We start from the raw sequence: 24,179 nt of genomic DNA, 5'->3' as shown, positions 1-24,179 counted from the left end.
CACCTACTGGTTGAAGTCATATGAACTGAAAACAGAACGAAGATTCGTTCACTGAAAGAAATTCGTTCTTTAGAACGAATCGTTTACTTACGAGCCAACACTAATGTAACTGTGTCCCGCTGCATGCAAGGTATTTTATCTCCTGTACACTGTGTATTTGCCGTTTGCGAGTCAACATCGTGTAAGTTGAACTTAGCCGAGTTTGTGTGCTTGCAAATAGTTTGCCATCTAATATCGACGACGTTAGCGCAAAGCTAAAGCGGTGCCAGCCAGTCGCGTTTGATTTTTCAATTAACACCCGACTGACTATGTATTTGGAAGTCATGTTCTCATGCAGGAGCCAAAACTGGTCCAAAATACTTGTTCTGGTCCAAAATACTTGTTCTTCCTTAATAGTCACTTTTGAGAAGACCGCAAAAAAAAAAGGCATGATTTTTCAAAAATAAACATTAATTGAATCACCAATGAGAGCAAGCCTTAGTGCAGTGTCTGTTCAAAGCGAGCGTTCAAGTCGGTGCATCCTGCAAGTAAAAATACAAAAATTTATTTACAGCATTAAGGCTAAATTAATTGTAGAAATTATAGGACTAATACAATGAGATCCTGAAAAAATGTCCCAAGATAAATGGAAAGCATACAAATACAAACTGTATTTACAAGGTTGGTTGATTGTATGGGTGGAATTTGGAAATGTAATTTTTTTTCTTTTTATTCAACAGACTTGGATAAAAATATGTCGAGCAAGAGCATCACTTTCAAGCACCTTCAACCATTGTCAAAATATGGAAAGGCAGTATTTGCTGAGAGATGTCCTAACGCATTTCCCGAGCCATTGGCTCATTTTAAATTCCAGCCTCTCAACATTGCCTCTCAACAGCAAAGAGTGGACGATTCCTCTCAGGATCGCTGGCGTCTCTCTAAAGATGCTGATCCTAATGAAACAGATGATGGTTACTCGTCCATGTGCCTTACTCCATCGCTCCCGTCCCCACCAGCCTCGAGTTCAATCCTAAATTTCAACGTGGAGGTGTCGAATATCGGTTCCCCCGTTCTAGAATCATCTGTGTCTGGAAAGGAGGATAGCCCGCAGGATCATGACAAAGAAGAAGTTGCAATACCCAGTACCAGTATGGTCTCTAAAGATTGGGAGCAAAAGAAAAGGATGTACGTCCGGTTGGTTCACAAACATGTCAATGAGGCTTCAAATGCAGATCAAGGTAATGTCAGATTAGCGTGCTGTGTTACTTTTGCAAGATTTAATCATGCTGATGTCTTTTCTAAAGATGCCGTCGGTGAAATGCAAGGTCTTATGGCTCAAGTGGGTTACGAGTCCCGGGAAAGGCCGTGGCAACATCCCTCTGACCTCACATGCAGGTGCTGTTGTTATTTTTAGAGCACGTAGAATTTATGGATGACAACTGCATTTGCCTTCAGGATGTACAAGGTACGCTTAAGGAAAGGCGAGAGGAAAATATCCCTGGCTGAATGGAAGAGCAAGAACTCAGGGACGCAGAGGCGATTTGAAAATTTGTTGTGATGCTTGCACTTGTTACATGAGCACTTTTGTTTTTCAACTAAATGCATGTCGTGTTTAAATGTTTCAATGCTTTAGCAGATGTTTTTGATGTAGAAATTACGTTACAGTTCAGGAAACAAGCAACATAGGTTTTTGAGCATCTTAATGTTTGCTGTTTTACTCTTGCTTAAACTTTGTTACATATACTTTGTACTTACTGTGAAAAATGTCGCACTTGGAATTGTGATTGTTTGCACATTTTATTTACGTATTTTTATGTCGTTTAAATGCTGACTACGTAATAAAATTCTGTTGAAATATTTTTTTATATTATATTTAATATTAAAAAGAGTTTACAAGTGTACATAAGCAAACATACTTTATTGAGACTTAATGTAAATCTGTTAAGTTAAAGTCGTACATGAAACAAAGAGGTACAAAAATAACACTGAAGCGTGAACCCCAAAGATAAACCAATGCACCATTTGAATACATTCCCTCTAATCCTTTTTTTTTTTTTAATGGTGCTGTTTAAAGGTAACGTGGCTTCTGGGGTTTGCAAACTGAAGGACAAAACAATAAAGCCAAAAAGAATTATAATCAGATAAATATATATGTTTTTTTTCCATAAATCATTGTAAATATGAAGACTTCGGTTTTCCACCAACATGTTTATGTGGTTGATTCTTAGGGTCAATTTAAGCAGCTTTCTAAACGCTACAAGTGTTTATAATGTGGATAAGAAAAGCACTGTATTCAAGGTATGAGTGAGCATAAATAATTTAGACTTTGAATTTCCTTACATGAAAGATGTGCTTTTACACATGGAAACATGCACAGTGCAAAAATAGATTTTGCATTTGGAAAAAAAAAAAATAGGATTGTCATTTGTTTTTGTCATCACACACACACACATTCATACTTTTCCTTAAAGCTCACATTGCCCTTGATGTACACAGGTAGTAAATTGAGTTTTGCCCAAAAATGAGTGTGTATTGGTCTTTTGGTGACTTTGAGTGAAACTGAAACATCTCCGTCCGTAACAGTAACAATGACAGCACGCTTAGACATTGACCTGCTGTCGCAAACTCCTAAACGTGATGTTTAAAAAAAAAAAAACATACAAGCACAATACATACCGTGAATGGAGATGCAATAGTGTTACATCAGGTTGTTGTAGAAAAGAAACTGCGTTCAGAATTTGATATTGCTTTGGCCTGTTGAGTGCAAAGCCTGCTCGTGTCAACTTCTGGTTGAGTAGATGCAGAAGCACCTGAGAGCTGCCAGTCTGAACATCAGGGGGAGCCGACGGGCTGCGGCCAACCCATCGACGGTCTCGTCTTTTTCCCTCCCCTGCCGATCCATCTGGGCGGAGGCTTTTTCCATTAGAACCCCGGCGAATCTATTTGTGCTGGGAAGTCTGCGTCTTCCTGGTCCCATTTGCCCGGGGACAGGCACTCATCAGTGGTAAAATCCTGAGGGTTTACCCCAATGTCCAGGACCTGGGGGTTAGTGCGAGACTCAGCGAGTCTGGGAGGACACACAAGGATGAGATTACAATCACATAGAACATACTGAGAATGCAACGGAGGGATGTAAAGATGAGCTGTAGGCACATTCAAATATGATGCCTACAAACGTATATGATGACTCGATTTTGTCTCGCTGCACGAGTTCTGAGCAGTGCAAATGATTGATGGCATGTTGGAATGAATCTAATAACATGTGGGCGGGCAAGCGGCTATGAAGGGGGGGCAATGAGGTGGATCCCACTCCATCCAGTAAATGACATTTTTACCTGAGCAGGACTCAAAGCTATCCAGACTGCGGCTGGAAAGGGGGGCAAATATCACAAGTCAGCGGTAACACTGCAAATAGCAAAAAATATCCAATAGTGTGTCTAAATAATCTTTAAAATTGTTCACTGGGTTGGATGGAACAGCCAATCAAAAATTTTGCGTAAAATTCACCATTTTTGGTCAATCAGATCTGAGTACAGTCTAGTACAGATTTTTCATTTCATGCACTTTTACGCTCTCTAGTGGAGTAGGTGGGTAACTACAGTTTCCCTCAACCCTAATACTGCAATGGAATGAATAAAATGTTAGTACATGTAAGTCCAGTGCAATTTTCTTCTACACTCCAACACCAACAACTTTCAAAAAAACAACTATTTAATCGATAACATTAACCAGGCAGGCCCTAAAGCAGCCTTCAATTATGGAATAGCTCTATAATGCTGATGCCCGGAGCATTCTCATTAAACGGAGAGTGGAGATTTATGATGTTGGGGTGTAATTACAGTGTGGAGGAAAAAATAATCATCTGATAACAGAGCACAAATTGCCTCGGGTACTTGTTGGGATGAACTGTAACACATCCCACCTTCACGCATGCACACTAAAATAGTCAATCAATCACACCTCTACTCAGATGACTTTATGGATGGCATATACCTGCTGGAGCCATTTCAATCAATCATAAACAACAGCAAGGAAACACAAGACTGTTGGGAAAACGTCCATTTGTGACGATTCCAATATTTGCTCCCGAGTAGAATCATTTGCACAAAGGCATCATGGCGGCATAAAGGTGGGAAAAAAATATATGGACTATATAGAAACTCAGAACTAATGAGGACATGTCAACCACTCGGGCAAAAACAAACGAACAAAAGAATATTATTGATCCGAAGTGGGCATTTGACCTTTAGTGCAGTTCAAACATAACAAAATGCAGTTATAAAACCTACCACTAGGTGGAAGTAGAACAACAACAACCAAAAAACTAACTGCAAACCAGGAGTCACGATTTAAATAGTGGTTTTAAAGTCTTCAGTTTGCTTGTAGAATTGAATTAATTCACAGAATATTTAAAAATATATATTTCTAATAAAATAACCTTAGAATATGTAATTATGTAAATATGTAATGTGGTAGTTTCACAGCTAAAAAGAAGGAATGCAGTTGCTAAAACCCTCTTCAATTCCCTCCTAACAAACTATGAACAAAACTAACACCTTCAGGGTATGTATTGCTCATATATTTACCTTGAAAATGCCTCATCCAGACCATCCTCAAGCTCCTAACAGACACAGGGAAGTAAGTCCATGTCAAAATCATCTTATGTAGTCATTCTGTATTTCTTAATCAAAGCAGGATTTTTCTTCTTTCTGCAAGTACACAACATTGGCGTGTCTTACCCATACTGTGTTGTTGTTCTCGGTGGCATGATTATGCACTGTAAAGGAATCCAAATCCATTTGCATTGTTCCTGAGTGGACCAACGTTACATTGGCCCCTTCTGCCAAATCTAGAAGTTTGGTTGTGGCTACCTCTGCAAAACACAAAAAGGACAGTTGTATTCATTTTTAAATATACAGCTGCATCCTGTTGTGCTCATGCAACCGTAGCGTGTTGAAAAATCCTGTTGATGCTTCCTTCATTCATTAAGGTTCACTTGTTCTTATTAAGCGCCTGCCTAATGTGTCTCATTGGGCTTACCATCTGTGCATTATGTAAAAAGCGGTTGGCGGCTGATGAATGCGTGTCAATAATAATTGTCAAGCCTAATACTTGAGCACTCTTGGAACTAACGCCGTCTCCCGAGAACACTTACATAAGCCATTGTACCATTGCTGCAATCTCAAAGTCACAACATACGAGGTGAAGGTGACCTTCCAAAGTATTGACAGAAATCTCCCCTTTTGAAGGTATCATTGATGATTGGATCAGTAATTTGTTAAAGTGGGAGTACGCCAGAGGGCTGTTATTAAGTTGCCAGGAGCAGATCCTATTTCGTGGCACCAGTCTCACTGACTCGGTGACCTGCTGCGTGCATGATCAGGCAGAGTGGGGAGGGGGGGGGCATAAATATAACCTTGTAATGGTTCCAATGCTGAGCTGTCCTCAATCTGGGCCAGACAAACAGAGAGGCATGTTCGAATGATCCCGATTGTATTTATGAGAATTGATTTTACAACGACACCGTGTCAGGCACATCACCGAATGCCTCTTTTGCCCTTAAAGAAAAAAAAAATTCCTATGGGCTTACATTTGCCCCCACTCTGCCCAAATAAAGTGTCAGAACAGATTGCAGCCATCCCATTCTAGCTCGGGGCCATTTGGCTGGAAGGTTGACTACAAAGCCCATGTCAGATGCTCCTGGACTCGCATCAAGCCGGCCCCTCCCTTATGGAATGGATCAGAGAAAACGGGAGCAGTTAATATTTGATGTTAGCAACGTGACAGGAAAGGCACACAGGCACGTTCGTGAACGGGTGTGCAGGCCATGCCTTATCTCAGTTCGAAAAAAAATAAAACACAGCTAATGATGCCTTGAAAAACGCCAAGCTCAATGAGATGTCAATAACTTCCTCTTCACGAGGCATGAAGAGAAGAATCTTCGGCGTAAACAACGAGGTCAACGTCCAGTGGGTTGTAAACAAAACTGCAGCTGTTGTCTATGACTGTACAATTGAAAATGAAAGAAAGCCACGGCCAATATCACCATGTTCACTGTCATTACAATGAAGCCCCCAAGCTGTCATGTCAACTCTGGGGACAATAAAAGGCAACATTTGTTCCAGATGGCATGATGTTAGGTGACATGACTGACCTCCTCCTTCTTTCAGGCTGGTTGAGCTGTCGGACTGGGCGCCGTTGACTCCTTGGCCGTCCGAACCCGACTTCACTTGCTTCTCCTTTTCTGCGTGTGCAGCAAGACAAAAGGTCGAAAGAGACACAGTGCAGTTATAGAAAAGGCCAGTGGGCAACCACACAGGAAAGCTGGAACAATGGGGCTGATTGTCCTTGCAAAAAAAAAAAAAATCGAATGTTCCACCAGTCACACGTACAATAATATTCATTCATCTTCCAAAGCGCTTATGTTTGAACAAATAAGCAGGAGCAATTGGCTGATAAGATTAGCCTAATTAAGTTAACCCGCTTGAATGACGAGGCAGTGGACTGCAAAAAATAATCACATCCAGTTCATTCAATAGTCATTGCAGCATTAACAAGCAGGAAGGGCACCGAGAGACACATCAAGAATAACAACCAATCAACTCATTATTATCCCAACGTCATCATAATTTCCCTTCCCATTTAATTTGCTCTCCTTACAAATATGTAAACAAAGAGCGGCTCGTGGAGTAGTTGAGCTTTCAAAGCAAATATGGCTGGCTTGTCAGCTTAGTGACAACATGTACCACTGCCAGTAGTGCTTTGTGACTATTCTACCGCCATTCACGTGTCTTTAACACTACTGGGAATTTAATTTTTTGCAAATTAGGCAGAAGCGGTGCCGCTGAAACAAATCTTACACCTTCATGGTGACATGCAATCAATTAATGACAATAATGTTCTGCTGAGCTATGTGAAAGGAACAAGAAGCCGCTCGCTCCTTACGCAGCAATTTTGATTATCTTGGATAGCCTGCACATACATTCGCTTTATGAAACCTTCAGCAAATAAATATTGGGTACCATATGCAATGCCACAAATGTTCTATGCAAATGGCACATTAAGACTAGTCTGCCCACCTTTGCCGGATTGCGCAATGCAATATCAATAAGAAACAATGAAGCTCGATAAGTTCGAGGAAAAGGCAAAAAAAAACCATGAGCAGGCGGCAGGGAGAGATGAGAGGCATTTCCATTCATCCGTCACACACTGCTCGTGTCGTCGAGGAAACCATGCATACCTTCTCTGGCAGCCTGCCAGAATTCAAATGCCACTCGGAAAGCCTGTGCCACTGTTAGGGTTACTGCTTGCGCCTGTTGGAGGAAGCGCACGCACACACAAAAAGAGGGAAATGAAGAAAGGAAGACAAACGACAGCTATTACATCATAAACGGACAAATGCACAGAGCAAGTTACTATGTGGTGAGAACTAAATTAGTGAGGGGAAGGAAGAGGGTGAGGCTCACTTGTGTGGAAAGCTCCAGGGATGGAAGGAATGATGACAAGCTATCCTCCCCCTTCATGTTCACCCTCCATTTATTTATTTTTTTCAAATTGTGACTGAATGTTTTTGCACGTTGTCAAAGAAACAACAAGGTCGGTTGCTATCTGTATTTTTCTTTCATCAAATGTCTTAATTGCTTACCACTTTTCTTTTGGTGCAAAGGAAGGCGTGACACTCGAGTGCCTCGTTGTGTTGGCTCTGGACGATGTAGGCAAACACTTTGTCGTGCATCTTATCCGCCGTACAATAGGATATTCTGAAATGTAAGCAAAATTAAAAGGGTGGAGGAAGATTCATTATTCCACTGTTTGTTTTCCCTCCTGGGCTGTCAGAGGAGCTCAGTGTACATTTGTAAATTGATCCCAAAGTCATCGCGGTGAATCTAAAGATATGCAAATTTGAAATCAGTAAGGGGTAAAAAGAAAAAAAAAAAAAAAAAAAAGTTGGCAGCAAGAATCGCAGCGAGCCAGCATGAGATTTACTGGCAAGTGTTTGCAATGAGGGCGTTGGGAAATTGGGTGTCTAAGAGTCCGATCAATTTATTTTATTGATCACCCAACTTCCTAGAGAATATTAAAGCAGTAAAACTCAAGACGGCAAGGTGGATGCACACTGCTTCATGTTTTCACATCCCGTTGAGGAGATTGCTTCATGTACTTCACCTTTCCTCAGCCATGTTTCTCAGGCTGCCTTGATTCTCCTTTTTAGAGTGAAATGTTGGAAAAGGACCAACAGATTTAATATAGATCGTGTAAAGCTGTGGCATTAACGTCCTGCCACACAGCGAGAAAAATGAAGGCTTTGCTGTCAATTGCACCCAGGCTGGATTTACAAATAGTCTATTCGTGAAGAAAAATATTTAAATCGTGTCACTTGAACCATGCGGTGTAAATCCAGCCACAGCAGCTTGGTGGATATTAATGGTCGATTTTGACTTGTAAAAACTGAGCTATACATTGCTGGTGTGTAAAAAAAGCATTTCTGATTCTCATTTAAGGGAATAATAATAATAATAATATTATATATATACAATAAAATTATTATTGTTAATAATAATAATAATAAAATGACAATAATAATAATAAAGGGAATATTCCAGATCTAGCTCTCCTCATGCTGACTAATTTAAATGGAATTTGGGAAGTCATTTGGGCATGACTAGCTTGAGGTCAACTAAGGTCATACAGGTTGAGGCAGGCAAAAGGTTTCAATTGTAAGAATGTCTGCGTCACTCGGGTGTGACAGACTGTGCGCATGTCAGTCAGTCAGTCAGTCACACCTCCATGAAAGCTCAGACATGCAGTCGCTGTGTTGCTTCCCGGCAAGACCGAGCTATCGTGCTGAAAGAAACGCACCCACACACACACACTTGCGCGGCACACCTCTTTCTAACCCAAAAAGTAATCCCGTGACGGTAGACTCCAGGAATGTGACGAACAAGCTGAAGTCAAGCTAGGACAGTAAGGATTCAATAAGCAGGTTTGCCCAGTTGAATCATTAACATGACAGAGGACGGAGAACTGACCTGTAAATGGAAATGTTTTCTATGAGCTGGTTGGAGGCACTGTCGTAAAGGATGATTCCACGAGGGGAGACTTTTAGTGTGACTTTCTGGAGCTTTTTTCCACTGGCTTTGGCCTGAAGGACAAAACAAAATGTCAGACACAAAATGTATTTTGCACATTTTTCAGATGACTACAATAGGAGCTGTCAGACAAAACAAAGTAGGCGCCACCATTAGCACTCAACCACAAGAAGAAACATTACCCACAAATAGAGAAAACTCAGAAGAGTGGTTAACATTCCCAGAGACAGCTGGCCAACTAAAATGACTCCAGACTCTTAATAAATTCCTTCAGAGCGGATGCAAAAGACTAGTTCTGGCTAAATGCTGCCAGATTAGGTTAGGTTCGATTTAACCCCATTTTAGATCCTGAGTATCCCCTTCAATGATGTCGCAACAGTGGTAGTTTCGCAGCAATCCCTCTTCCTCTTCTTCATACATCATTGTGATTCCACTATTCTCTCAGCACTAACTAAATTATCCCCTGAGCTGCCAGATCCAATAACATTAAGCCTTTTCTATCACGATGAGGCCAACTGAGCCATATACTCAATGTCCATTTTCATATCAGTGTCAGTAGAGGAGGTATTGACAAGCAGCCATCTGGATGAGAATTCCCCAAAATATATATCAATAGATATCTCACAGTGGCCACTATCCTCTTGACAGCAGCCGCAGACAGCTCTTCTCCTTTGGGCTGCTCAACCATCGTGACTCCCAGGTACTTGAGCTGGAACACCATGCCCTCCAAAAGGGTCTCCCTCGTGTCGGTCCAGTTCTCCGGAAGCTCTGTAAATGGAAACACAGACACATCACGCAATGTAAATTTGTGTTGTGCAAATGAAAAGGTTCCCGAACGTGCGTTGTAAAACAGACATTAACGATAAACATGGATTGATTGAATCAGACGCGGCTCGAACGATAATTGGCTAAACATCAACGAACTGCTTCATTTAAAAGGCTGATTGTGTAAGATGAGTTGCATTAAATACACTGGCTGGCTGCCATTTGGGTTTTCTCTTCACACAATATGATCATGGTCATATCTTAACAGTGACAATCCATGCAGAAAATTGCTTTCAGATTAATTAAAAAAAAAAAAAAAAACGAGGTGACACCCCCACCTCTCTCTCTTTATAAAATCATCCAATTCCACTCCTTAAACATCTTCAATGAATCAATGTAGTTGCAAGGTTTTGACAGATAAAAACACAGATGATTCCTTAGCAGCTAGTACACCATAGCGCACTCATCACAATTATTATTTGCAGCCAGATATAATTATTAAAAAATATTTTGGCTCATACAGTTGAGTGAGTGATCAGGCAAAACATTTATTTTATTCTCAAATCGTTCAAAATTAAACTATAAGGTGTCCTGCACATTAGCACAACCATTAACCAAAATATTGAATCAAATCAAAACATAGCAAGTCCTACAGTTTTACATATCCAAGCTTATATTTCAAAAAAATCCCCAACTTCCAAGAGCTGCATTTCACTTTGACAATAGAGTCTGGGGACTCCATTGATCCCTGCATGAAGGAATAGATCAAACCTATTGACAAAGTGGGAGCCCAGCAAACATGAAAGAACTGTTGACGACAACAAGATCCCATCTCGGAGGAGGTATCTTAAAGCGCGATCAAACGGCTTTTTATAAAGCATGACATCCTGGAACTAAAACGCTGGATTCTAATTTTAGATGTTTGCTGCTTCATGCGGAACGATAATAATCCATGCTCATATTGGTCACATTTGCATTCATGCAAACTTGAAAGGCTTATTGGTTGGAGCTGTGCTCGGCTCGGCTGGTCAGTGAGCATTGCTCGCCTGCGTGATGCTGCCTTGAAATAAGCGAACAAACACGTGATTGGGGGGGTCATGTTTGCTCAGTGGTTAGTAGGGATTGTGTTTAGGGACTAGACTTGGAAAAACACCAAGCTTTGCTCTAGCAATCATGTTTGGAGACCGGTTAAGATGGCCGGGTGGTCTTGTACTGGCTCGGGCTCTTTGCAGCTCTGCCAAAGGCTTGATCCTCTTTTACGAGTGGGCAGCGGCTCCACGCCCAATCAAATGGCCTGATACAGAGCAAAAGAAATTGTCATCTGCAGTAGGAGAAGGTGCAGGAAGAAAATACAATTCTCATGATTATTATGCTATCTTGAAAACATTTGTTGTGAAATTCAAGTTCCTTTTGAACCATTACACAAGCGCAAGAATGGGTGAGTCATCCTTCCGTTAGAGGTTATGCACTTCGACTCTTCCTAGATTTTTTCAGACAATCACTCACCAGCTCAGTGGCCGGAGAGGAGAGTGTCCGCCCTGAGATTGGGAGGTCGGGGGTTCAAACCCCCGGCCGGGTCATACCAGTGACCATCATAACAATGGTACTCATTTCTTCCCTGCTTGGCACTCAGTGTAAGGGGTTGAAATGGGGCCCACCCATGCGTGGCACTGCAACATTGTTTCTTTTTTTTATATATATATATACTTCTTCTGATTTAGTTTGGCCAGATAGGAATGAATTGTCTTCTTTTTTTCCGCTATGAAAGTTAAACAAAGTAACGACGTAGAGGAAAAAATATCTTTCGTATTAGGGGTGAAATGAGCCCTCCCTTGAGTTTGGAATTTTAATACCTTGATAGGGGGAAAAAAAATGAACAGAGCAAGGTCGTTTTGGTGTGGAGAGGGGCGCTTCAAGTAAATGAAGTACTCAGACACAAATGAAGAAAAAAAACATTTGTAATTTGATCAGTGTAAATCATGGAACATTTCTGGTCATCTGACTACTTATTGAATCCGTGGAGCTTTCAAGCGGCTTACAGCAGCAACGGGTCGCAGCCAAACTGGCAAGCCAATTGCTCACCAGGTAAGCCATCCCACGTGACGCCATTGAGAACATCAACTCAACATTGCAAGCCTGAATAAAAAGATGAGAAGAGATGTGAGCTACAATTTATTGATTACATTTTTAATCCAGGCAAGATAGGGTGCACTTAAATAGGAGTGATCAGACCTTGGAGAACTTCAGCAATATGTCATGAAAGTGAAAATGCACAGCAAAACGAACGGGAGGCATGATTTGTGATGGACAAGGGACAATATTTCTCTCTTTTCATTTTAGCAAACTGTGCTGAGATGGCATCATCCCATCTCAGTCCAACAAAGCAAAAGATATTCCAGCATTATTCCATTCAAATTAGGACAAGTGATTAATTTAGAAACCTCCGACTCACACAAAGAAACACACCCGGAGGCATAAACAGAAAAGTTTTTAATTGTGCCACAAAGAGTCCCGCATTGTTGGCCATTATACATTCATATGCAAACAAGCGGATCGAAGTGGAGGTCAGAAACAATTAGTATGTAATTGTTATTAGTTAAGGGTTTTTTTTTTGTGTGTGTTTAGTCTGTCACGGGGAATGATAACTGAGAGTTGAAAATAAGTGAGGACTCAAAGCGACCCGTTTTAAGATTTAGTTGTGAAGCTTAGCAAAACCAGCCAATATCAGTTAAGCCATGTAAGACATCCTCCCACCCCCACTTCCATTTAAAGCATCACAGCAATAAACGGAACAACTTTAATGGCTGCACTTGTGTTTAACTTGGCACATTGAAGCTAAACAAATAAAGGGGTGATCTATGGATTTGTTTAAAGTCTGCTGGGGTTTTGTTTTTTTTAAATTTGCCGACCAGCATATTGTTGAGAAAAGAGGGCTAAAAACCACACTGACCATATGGCTGGACACATGGCCGAAGGAGCTTTCATTAATTATTTCTAACTATGGCAAATGTGCTTGCCGCTCTCTTTCTGATCCATGACTTCATTTTCATTCAAACAAGTCGATAAATGCAGTTAAAATAGTGGTGGTGGGGATTAAACTGATCTAGCCGCTTCAGTTGTCTTCCAGGTCTTCTGGGAATCCAAAGGCATTGGCAAAGCAGATTTGTACCCCATATGTGGTGCTCTAACTTGCATTTGGATGCCATTTATGCCAACTTCGGAGCATCCATCACTCTAATCATTGAAACAAAGCATTGATTGCACTGTGTGGCACGACTGACAGCTCCATGCCAGGATCGCCCCCACACGATGAGGAGGTGGGAGGTCATGATGGGGACACATCCCTGTCACTGGAGGGAGCAATGCACATTGTCATCCTGCAAAACATCATGTATGCTGCCCCTAAAATGTGCTCATCTCAAAAGTGCTTTCCACGCTGATCAAAGCCAAGAATTATTGTTAGGACTGAATAAGACTTCACACAGACTAATTTTTGTTTTGCATAGTGCATCGCCTAGCAACAGTGGGTTGCTAGGAATGGATTGTAGAGCTTTGCCAGAAAATACGACCACTAATTCAAGCCTGTACACCTCTGTTGTAAATCTCAGACGTGACGTGGCACACAACACCGGGTTTTCGTTCACACAAAACCACCGGACTCCCGCTGTTACATCTTCACGTTTTGGATAAAGATTAGACGATACTTGACTAGTGAGACATTAGGATGGGTCAGTGTCATTTTACACGCGCTACTCTCTCCGAGTGTCCATTATGGAGATGCGGACGGAGCGCTGCTGTCAAGAGTCCAAGTCAAGTTCAGAGCGTTGAATGTGCACGCTTCCGACTTTAATTGGCAACTTGAGTTTTATTCTATATACCGCCCTTATTTCTACGGAGCGACCGCCACATTGACTTTTAAGTTGCCCCAACAAGTGTGGCTGGCGAATGGTGACATTTAAGGCACGCGCCGGTAGACCTTCATTTGCTGCTAGCTTAGTGTAGCCAAATTAGCACAAGCTGGCCCCTTCTTTTCCTGCAGAGGGTAAAATACATCGTACTCACTTTTATGCCTGCCGCCTCCCCATGATTGTTTGGCGATGCTAGGGCTTCGTATTATCGCCCTTCCAGCGGATTTCAAAGCGTCCATGTTGCAGTGTAAAAGTGGGGCAAACCCCCGTCAAGCCGTGCACTGTGTCGAAACACCCTGCCTGTTTGCAAACAGCAGCCCTCGTGAACTTTTCTCATCTGTTTTCCGCACGATTGTTCGATCGACAGTGGATCAACATGCTCTGCCCCCTGGGCGGTGTTACATATGCAAATTGACCTGATAATATGCGTGACGCTCGTTTGTAGAAAAACGTGAGTAGAGCGCTTGGAGTGCTGACGCTCGCGTTCCGAAGGGGCGGTGCTTCCTAAGAAAGAAACTCACCCACTAAATAAAAAAACTGCTTCAAACAATTTAACCAACTATATATTCTTTCCATACTTAATTATAGGATAATTTGTATAATTACATATTATTTTTGACACAACGGCAACCTAATTGTTTATGAGTTATTTTGGTGGTTATTCTTTATACATGGAAGCCTGGTTCATTAAAACCCCGCCTCCGCTGTAATCACAATCGGGGATAAACTTGAGGTGCATTCAACTGCCGCTCACAAAGTAGGACATCTCAAAATTACATAGAAAAAGATAATTTAATGCACCAAACCGCAATGACTTGTACTTGAGCAAAGAGCACATTGCAGAAGGTATTGGAAATATTTTAGAATTTATCTGATGCACAAAAATCAGCACAGCTGGGTGTTTTTTGTTTTGTTTTTTAGACTGGAGGGTCCGCTCCTCCCATCATGACGTCATGCAGTGAGGACTCACTCAGAATTTGCTGCATGTCATTCCAAATCACCAAATTATTTGGCCCACCTTTTTTTTTTTATTTTGGCACTTGTTTTATTCTTGCACTCATATGTGCTGCTGTGACAAGTGAATTTCCCCCCTGTGGGATGAATAAAGTTCTATCAGTCAATCATTATGAGGAATTGGATTGATCAAGGAAGACTGTGATTTCTAGAAATAATCTCTTTAGAAGATCAACGAATAAAGGAGGAATCTTACAGGAGCATGTTTTGACTAAGGGCCTTCATCCTTGAGTAAAGGTAAGACAATGAAATGTTATTAACAGGAACTAAAAGAAAATTGGACTGTAAATCTAATCATCCAAAATTAAAAAATATATATTTTACTTTGATCTATATATACATATTGTGTTACAAGTATTTGAGCACATTTGGCTCATGTTGACTGAAAAATAACAGAAACCTAGTGAAGAATTTGCACTTAGTAACTCCCCACCACTAACATCAGAGAAGGAATCACTGTGGAGGGTGAAAAAAAATCCAGCAAGACAGGATTTCTGAGAGGCTGACAAGCTCACAGACAAAAGAGACACGCGCTAATAGTCCCCAGGGATGTATAGCCAGCCTAGTATTGCATAACATCTCACAATCTATTCTTCAAATCTGGTGACAGTGAGTACCAGTGAAACACAACAATGGCTTTTTTCAGCACTAACAATAGCAAAGATGGAATTGTTAAACGATAGTAAGTGTTCAGGTTTTCAAAGTGTAGGATTAACAACAAAGACAATAGAAATGAAAGTAAAGTGTCCAATATGATGGAAGTTGCACTGTCATGATGATGAAGCTGCTTAAAGTATAAGAATTAAAGACATTTTAGTAATTGATTAATTAGGTTCAAAGTAATCAGATGAAGGAAGACAAAATATGGTGAGTTTATATGACGCTTTCTACACAGTGTGCATAATATGAAAATGTGGAAAAGGAATTTTTTTTTAGGTCAATGGGAATGGGGCCTTTCTACAAGCTTGCCTCGTTGCTTTTGGTCTCGTGGGTTAGGCTTCTGCCACAAAATATTCTACCTTTTATGTTTTCACAGTTTGAAAACATGTGCTTATTTATAGCCATTATTAGGGTACTCAAAAGCTTTCAGAGTGAGAGGAAAGATGATACACTGTAAAAGAGAATCCTATCCAAAAGGATAAATATTTGCACCCCTGCCCAGGATTTGCAAATCATTGTATTCTGTTTGTATTCATGATTTACACAATGTTGTAAACACATTGGTGTTTGGGTTTGCAATGCATTGCTGACTTGATTTGGATGAATAGCCACACATTAAAACAGAGTCTGCAGCAGTACATCATGCTCATTTCATTTCAGATCCATCCATGGTGGACGTTTAGAGCAAAAAAGATGAGTCATGTTTTGATGCATCAATATTTATCCATTTGACTGTAGCTGTTATGCATGATGCATTTTTTAGATGCCTCCTCTTTTGTTCCAACACTAGACAGCTTTAGCAGGAGCACTTGGCAAACTTGGCACGTCATTGTGCTGAGCAAGGCTTCTTTTTATGTTTTGGCATTGTGTTGCCTTAACACTTCCAAGAGCATCCCATGAGGATCAATCATAAAAGTGTCTATTGTAATTTTATTGTGTATATGTGTGCAAAAGATTTGCACTGGTGCTTTTCAATCTTAACTGTTGGAAAGGTTTTCAAATAAACCTTTTAACGTGAGTTACAACAGCAACAGGGAAATAGGAAAGCTCTTTGTGAATGGTTCTTTTAAGTTTTGTTTGTGAAAGGCTGGTGTCTATAGACCTTGTTGTATATAGTGCCACCCTGTGGCTGTAACCTTGTACTGCACCATACGAAGGCTCATATCCATATATTTTAAGAAAAAAATTGGAGACCATCAATCTGCAAGAAAAAAACAAAAACATTTATTCCTTGTAAACCTCACAGAGCGAGAGCGCAGCCAAGGTCAGACCTCTGGATGGGGGAGAGCAGTGACTGGGCATAGAAAACGAAAAAAACAAAACACTTCTATACTTTCGACAATCAGTTGACCAACAACTGTCTAGACTTTTTTTCACAACACTTTTTTTTTTTTCAAGAGCCAATGACAGCAAATCAAGCCCCCCCCCCCCAACCCCAAAATCTCCTCCATATACTGAAAAGGGGAAAACCACGTACACAACAAAGATGGTTTCAGATGATGGCGAAACCTTCTCAGCCATTTGCTGGCGGCAGTGAAAACAGAATGTGGAGTTAAGAAAACGGCTTGGAAACCCAGTTGCAAATACTGTTAACATTCATGAGAAGAAATCAGATGTCTGAGTCCCTTTGCTGGCAACTACACGTCTATTCCAAACAAGTCACCACTCCTGCTACCTGCAATAACAAATAATCAATACGATTTTTGACAAATGTGTCAGCCAATGTATTTGCAATACATTCTTGAATGCACGATGACAGAAATTCAAATTGCATTCATGGCACGTAAACTGGAGAGGGAGGGAGGATTATTTAAACAGTTACTCATAAGTGCAATATTAAGATTTGGCATTTCAAATCTCTCTGTGTCACTGCGTGGTCCATTTGACGTTTTTCCCTTTCAATTGTGTTTTCTAGAGTGCAAAAATTGGAAGTTGAGAATGATAAGCGGACTGATGGCGTTAATTAGCAGATCGGCTTTGTGACGAGGCCAAAATCAATGTGCAGATCAACATGCCAAAACACTGAGTGGGGATTTTGGTTTCCTTTTCAAATGATAGAAACAACAGTCTGCCTTCAAGTGGTCACAACTTGGTCCAGAAAATTAATCTAGACGACAACATTTGTGCCAGTTCGCAGCCTGGGATCGATATTTCATTGTTGCCAGTTCATAAAATCTAATTATGTCCTTAAATCTTGTAATTCCGTAACTCAGTAGGTCCTCACTCAAGGTCGGTATCATTATAAATGCCGAAGTACAAAGAAATGTTGCAAATCTATTCTGGAACCTTAATTTGAAGTGCTTTTCTCAACATTTTAATTAGATTTGGTTTTAAATTAAAGGAGGAGGCGCTGCTATTTTATTTGAGTCTCTTTCTGTTTACATAGCGCATTCCCACAATTCCATCTTGAGTCTTGGAAAAAAAGAGCAAACAAACAGACTGGCACATCTTAAAAACAATTTGCCGCCAACCCCCACAGCAGCATAGATCCACTGCTAACTTGGGCTCTGTTTGTGGATTAAAATAATAAATATGGATCTGTGCTAACGTTGCACTACATTCCACTGATCTTTCTTGCAGCCTTGAGATGAAAAGAAATCTGTGGGAATATATTTTGGGGCAATGCTGTGTCATACTTCGAAACAGAGGTGCAATTATTAATTGAAACAAGACATGTACTTTTACTCAGGAAAAAATGAATGAATAATTTTGCCTATATTCCGACATGTTATGGACAAAACCGGTAACTGAAACCTAAGCTTCTGCGCTGTCAATTTGAAATGATGTCCTAATGGTTAATAAAGGGATATAAGTTAAAATGATTATTTGTCCGATTCATTTCATCAACAAAATAATCAATGGAATAATCGATTATTAAAATAATCGTTAGTTGTGGCCTGACTCCCAAATCGTAAATAATTCCCAAATTGCAGTTTAGTCATGGCCAAGAGTTGTACTAGAGAACGGAGAGCAACATCCTTGAGATGTACCCGAGATACATCTGTGAGGTTTCACTAAACACTGATGGGGGGGGGGGGAAGAAAAAAAAAAAAAAAAAAAGGGGACTTCCTAGTTGATGTGGTGTCTGCTTTAAATTTTTTGTGGTCTTTTGTTTTACCTACACGCAATATAACATCCTTCTGACCTGGCGAGGGGGGGGGGGGGGGGGGGGGGGGGGGGGGGGACCCAAGAAAAACATTCTCAGCTGCAGACATGCCGAGCAGATTGAAAAGATGCTGGCCCGGGGGGGAACAAAACAAAACCAAAAAAAAAAAAGGAAAACTGGAGGGCGAGATAGAACAAAGCGGTCGGTCACTTTTTGAGTGGCTGGTAAACTGAGGCATTGGGGTCCAAGCCGGAGGGGCTAGTGTCCATAAACTTGGAGGAGTAGTGGGGGGCCACAGGGGTCATGCTGCTGGTGTCGGTCGTGTATGAGATGCTGGGCATGACGGCCATCACTTCGGCTATCTTTTGCTTCAAATCTTTTATTTCTTGATCTTTCTGGAGAATCTGACCTGAGGACAGACATCAACAGTTACGCAAACTGGTGCAAACAAAGTGCCTTCACACGACATTCTTGTAAATTGGCGCATCGGCGCCAGCATTTATTAGCCTGTACCTCTTCGACTGAATTGTGATGCTAAGTCATGCTAACAACTACTAGCACCCTCGCTCTGCCAAACCACAGACCTTGCACGATTTCTTGCTGTCTCTTGGCATCTCCCAATGCAGAGAAGAGGTCCAGTTTGATCCTGGTCTCCGCACTAAGACTGTTCTCCAAGTGTTGGGTCTTGTCCTGCATGGCTGACAGCGCCGACATCAGCACTTCTGTGTCTTTTTCATTCTCCTTGTATTTATGAAGCTCCTGAAAGGTCAGAGACACGGTTCAAGTTAAGGGCGACATCATTTACTGCCGGTTTGCGGACAGTACAATTTAAGGTTGTCCAGAGTGTGTGTTAATGAAAATAAACCAAATGTATTACCTGGACCTTCAAGTCAAGCTCTCGGATTTGCTCTTCCTTAAGCTTGTTGTCCAGGGTTAGTTTTTTGCACTCGGATTCTAATTCTGTGATTCGCCGTCGCAGTGTGTCTGTGCATTCTCCTCTGAAAAGAAGGAAGACATCATTTGACACCATTTTCAACATCTGCTTCCGGGGAAGAACATTAAGGATGGTGAGCTTACCTGGAAGCAGCAGCGAGAGCTACCGCCCTGGCTGCCGTAGCCTCTTCGAGCTTTTTGCGCTTCTTTTCATCTGCGAGTTGTTTCTCAGCTGTGGTGCGAGCTTCCTGTTCAGCTTTGAGCTTCTTCTCCAGTTGACCTACAGCCTGCTTGTCCTTTTGCTTTGCCTGGACAGCATTATGGAGCCTACAATTCCACACACACAGCCAAATAAATATGCGGCTCGAGTTCTGGTCACCACCCTAAACCCAAGCCTGACCTCAGTGGGACCTTCTCAACGACTAAAGACACTCACTTGTTCTGCAGCAGCTCGTTCTCTTGACGGAGTTGACCCAACTCGGTACGTACTGAGCGCTCAGCACTGCCAAGTGAGCCAATCTGGCTGCGCAGGTCTTGTTCCATCTGCCGGCTTGCCTGCAGGTCTGCCTTCAACTTCTTAACGTCCTGCTCCAATCTGTCCCACATGAGAGCATAAGCAGACTTGCAAGCAACAACAGTACACACTCTCTATCCAGATTTTTTTTGTGACCAACTTAGAATAAGCTAGCAAAGTGGTGGTGTTCTGAACATGTCACTTTAAAAGGTTTGCAAACATAACCAAGCTGAGTTTGGTCCACAGCTGTCGCATGGCAACTCAAAGTATCAGCTCCCTTTTCTAGCGGATTAAGGTCTGGTGACTGGCGAGGCCATTCCGTGACCTTAATGTTTCTTTGTTTTTTTTGGTCTGTCATACGGGCAAAGCAAGCCACGACCCATTTTTCTGATGGCCTTCGCGTCATAGTCAGCAGTTCTCTGTACAGAGAATCCACTTGATGCCTAAGTGTTCAACAGCGGTCTAATCTTACTCCATTAAATTTTCTAAATCGATTCAGATTTGCAAAAGTCTGATCCAAACATGTGCCTACTTGTGCAGCGGAACCATATTAGTGCTGTATCCTTCTCACCAAGCTTCTTACTGATGAATTTTTGTGCCACGTGCAGGTTTAAAAAAAAAGGGAAAAAAAAAACTAAAACAAATAATATAGTGTTTGTTTATAAATAGTGGTGGCCATGCGCGTTAATGTGCCATCTTGTGGTAGGTTTTTCTACTTAAAAAAAAAAAATCTTGGGCTCTATGTGCTGAAACAGTTTTGATGGCTTTATTGCATCATTTGGATTTTTTTTTTTTTTTTTTTTGTTAGGTCTTTCTGAGGATGAGTCACAGAACTCACCTCGTGTGTGCTTACCTAACAAGTGCTTCCGGCTTGCTCAACTGATTGTTGGGAATACAGTTGTCTGTAGGATCCCTGCTGGAGCCACTCGAGGTCCCCTTCCCCACTGATACCTTGTGCTTCTTCTCGTTCTTCCCAGTGGAAGACGAGGACGGCGTCGAGGAGGGCACGCTGCCGTTGGTGGCGCTGTGGCCACGGGGAGATGAGTTGAGCGTCGTGGCGTTGCTGTTTTTGTAGTTTTTGGAGCAGGAGGAGGAAGAGGATGAGCAGGAGGAATTATTGTCCTCTTTGAGCAGCAAGTTTTCTGTGCTGCCCAGTTCAGTGGTCAGTCTTTTGCTGTTCACATGGTTCTCCATATACTCCATCTCTTGGAGTTTAGAGTCCACTGATGATGGCAAGATGTTGTTGCTGCTGCTGCTGCTGCTGCTGTGCTGCTGCTTTTTAGCCTCCCCGCCACCTTTTCCCTCTTTTCCCTTTTCTCGATACTCCAACTCTGGCAAAGATGCTGAGGTCTTTTTATTGGCAGGGGTGCCATTCTGTGTCACTGGAGGCGTGTCCACTTCAGCTATTCCTTTCGACGCGGCTGTAAGAATAACTTTGTTAATGACACATATCATATGATAACAGTCAGGTTTATTAGAGGTTGATTATCAAACTAATTATTTTGATAATTGATTAATCATTTTGAGACCTTGTTTGATTTAAAAGTCCATAGCCTTGTAATTTCAGCATCTCAAAAAAATATGCTCAGCTTGCCATACTTTTCTTTGCCGCCGTTATAGTACAATATCTAAAGTTGAAGAGCTCTGTTTTGGACACGACATACAGAATGCAAAAAAGATCTAGTATGCACGATTGAATCTTACCTTCTTCTGCTTCTCGTTCTTGCCTTTGGAGCATCTGTTGCTCTGGAGGAAGAGCCTGCTGAAGGAGCTGCATGTAAAACTCATTCTCCTTCTGCACCTCTTTCTGTTTCCGGAGGCGCATCTTATAGCTTACATAGCTCTTAAAGCCAAAGCCCAGCGTCACCACTGGATAGCCAATGCTACAAAAGGAATACAAAAATACAACTTTATGGCAACTATTTGACAAAAAAACAACAACAACACAACAGTGGCTCACCAGTGTGCAGCAAATGGGCGACACAAGTCTACATGGAAGTTCTTCAGGTCTTTGAATCTGATGGCTGCCTCTATGTAGACGAAGAGTATCCATAGTGACACGGTGGGGAGACAGACTCCTCTTTCTGAGGACAAAACAATTTAAAAGCCATTATCTTGACATGTCAATTTTTTGGGGACAAACACAGGAATGGGTGTTGTTACCTGTGTGCCAGACATACTGCACCCACACATAAGTACTGGCAGCAAAGAACAGCCATTGCACCGGGATGAAGAGGAGGCAAATGAAGTCCGAGGTAAGCGCCACAAACACAAAGAATACCGAGAACGCCTGTTGAGGAGAGTAAAGGCAGTTACGATACATTTCGTTATGCTTCTCTTTCAAAATAGCACATTTTGAAAGGTGAGTTTGGGATTTACAAAGTCAAGCTTTACACAGGTTTAATAAATATTCACTCACCAGCCCCTGGTATCGAAAAGAGTCGTACACACTCCGGAGGAAGAGCCAGAACGGCCAGAGGTACTCAAACCTGAACTCCAAAACAAAGTCAGCTAGTAGAACCAATGCCCACACCACCAGGAACTTCAGGTACAGGAAAGTGCTGCAAAGATGGAGATATTTCAGAATCCAAAGATATACTTCTGAAATACAGTTGTTCAAATAGTTGTCAATCTTAACTGATATTCACCTATGTAAAGAGAGTGACCATGTTAATGATTCCTTATCTGATCAACAATGATTTAACATGGTAGGATCAGATAACTGTCAACGTGCAACATTTCACTTCTATACATCTCTGCGAGTGTTTACATATTGAAAAGTTCACAACTACATTTCTACGAAATAAAATGTTCCATCACCGTTGTGCTATTTTTAGAACAGAAGTTTCTCGTGGTCCTGCCGGCAATAGGATCACTGGTCTAAAGCGAATCGTACCAGTTGTAGTTAGAAAGTATACGAGATAAATGGCCATAAACTTTAATGCTTTATGATTCCGTTTCCTAAATAGCTTCTAAAGTTTATTTTGCAGAGTCTTGGCTGAGTCACAAAAAGTGAATCCCTGGGAAAGTGGTATTAAGAAGTACTTTATCAATATTTTAAAGCCCTGAAACGTGTGTAACTGTTGCCCTTTAGCATTTGGCTCACTTCATTTATAGAAAGTCCAAAGAGGTTGGACCTGTCAGGTGTGGCTGTGGAGACCAAGTAGTAGTCAATTTCCAGGCAGTTTTAACACAACAATCGAACATGATCGCGACATACCTAAACCTTTTAAATGCATAGACACTTTGTTTTATTTTGCAAATATGACCAGCGTAGTTAGTTGTACACAAACCTTCGAGTGGCCATATAAAATACGTTAGCAAAGCTGATGAATTATCCATGGCCGACAGATGTCAACTGGCCTGAGCAAATTGTCAGTGTCAATTAAGGCTTATTTATAAAGTCAGCTGCAGTTAGTATTAACCTATGAATGTGACTGTGCAAGACGGCTTTGTTATGTTGTTCAAAACAGGCTGCTGTGTGGCCTCGCGCTACATGCTAGCACCACACAGCTAGATGCTATTTACAGCTATCAATAGCAGCTAGTTAGCTGTGTTAACGGGCTAGCTAGCAGCATTTGTATCAATATAAACATTGGGTAGCGTGCATATTTTGAAGCTATAAATGCCGTGTCATTTTTAATGCGTGGTCCGATTTGATGTGGCGAGGACAACACCTCTGTCAGCCTCCATCCACGTTACCTGCCGTATATGCCCTCGGTGATTCGATTCCGTTTTACCGGCCGTCGGAGTTTGCTGCAGTCCGCATTGCGCCGCTTCATCCTCCTCCACTTGGCTTTAGCCTTCGAGCAACCACCGTAATCTTATCCAGTTTTCTAGTGTATACGGGCAACGGGGGGAAAAAAATGAAGTGCTGTAGAATGTGTCGCTGTAATTATTTTCCCGACTGGCAACAAAGAAATAAATAAAGGACTCTATTCGGGAACCTCCTCTTTTGCTCTTAGCGCAGGCTCACTGTGTCCTGGCCGCGCTGTATTTTACGTGTATCTCGTTGGCAGACGTTGTGAATATCCAATCAATCTATTCACCGAGGCCTTAGTCGTTGACGGATACCGAGACGAGCCATTTATGTTGCGAGGCGACCTCTCGATCACTTCCCCTGTGCCATGACAAGAGAGCAGTGGCGTGTGAAATGTCTCCTCGGCTAACCAATCACGTTGTTTGTGGACAAATCGGGTATTGCTCATTGG

General features: G+C 41.6%; 3 protein-coding genes across 5 annotated transcripts; 1 reads left to right on the top strand and 2 right to left on the bottom strand.

Annotated features, from left to right (window-relative positions):
* Positions 1-1,836, top strand: LOC125980893 (uncharacterized). Of its 2 annotated transcripts, none has more exons than XM_049740545.2 (4): positions 1-130; positions 720-1,217; positions 1,284-1,374; positions 1,435-1,836. In XM_049740545.2, the coding sequence occupies exons 1-4, from the start codon at positions 124-126 to the stop codon at positions 1,535-1,537; spliced, it is 699 nt and encodes a 232-aa protein (XP_049596502.1). In that variant the 5' UTR covers positions 1-123; the 3' UTR covers positions 1,538-1,836. The 2 variants fall into 2 exon arrangements, 1 of the variants encoding a protein (XP_049596502.1); XR_011088074.1 differs by having other exon boundaries at positions 49-181.
* Positions 1,837-1,878: 42 nt separating this feature from the next.
* On the bottom strand, positions 1,879-14,144 carry ldlrap1b (low density lipoprotein receptor adaptor protein 1b). 2 transcript variants are annotated; one of them, XM_049740542.2, is made up of 10 exons: positions 13,896-14,144; positions 9,694-9,836; positions 9,009-9,121; positions 7,625-7,739; positions 7,220-7,292; positions 6,134-6,223; positions 4,719-4,852; positions 4,566-4,600; positions 3,315-3,346; positions 1,879-3,046 (listed from the first exon to the last, which is right to left on the bottom strand). In XM_049740542.2, the coding sequence occupies exons 1-10, from the start codon at positions 13,978-13,980 to the stop codon at positions 3,000-3,002; spliced, it is 867 nt and encodes a 288-aa protein (XP_049596499.1). In that variant the 5' UTR covers positions 13,981-14,144; the 3' UTR covers positions 1,879-2,999. The 2 variants fall into 2 exon arrangements, with proteins under 2 accessions (XP_049596499.1, XP_049596498.1); XM_049740541.2 differs by lacking the exon at positions 3,315-3,346 and having other exon boundaries at positions 13,896-14,140.
* Positions 14,145-18,579: 4,435 nt separating this feature from the next.
* maco1b (macoilin 1b) lies at positions 18,580-24,083 on the bottom strand. The gene is made up of 11 exons (XM_049739722.2): positions 23,671-24,083; positions 22,388-22,529; positions 22,132-22,258; positions 21,929-22,052; positions 21,673-21,851; positions 20,822-21,389; positions 19,891-20,049; positions 19,599-19,781; positions 19,399-19,519; positions 19,106-19,280; positions 18,580-18,930 (listed from the first exon to the last, which is right to left on the bottom strand). Exons 1-11 carry the CDS (start codon positions 23,748-23,750, stop codon positions 18,728-18,730), a joined length of 2,061 nt encoding a protein of 686 aa, XP_049595679.1. The 5' UTR covers positions 23,751-24,083; the 3' UTR covers positions 18,580-18,727.
* Positions 24,084-24,179: the final 96 nt, after the last annotated feature.

The sequence above is a fragment of the Syngnathus scovelli genome, chromosome 14 (genome assembly GCF_024217435.2).
Source record: "Syngnathus scovelli strain Florida chromosome 14, RoL_Ssco_1.2, whole genome shotgun sequence".
In the NCBI taxonomy this organism is placed as follows: domain Eukaryota; kingdom Metazoa; phylum Chordata; class Actinopteri; order Syngnathiformes; family Syngnathidae; genus Syngnathus; species Syngnathus scovelli.
Note: the sequence above shows the minus strand (reverse complement) of the source record. Positions and strands in the feature narration are given on the sequence as shown.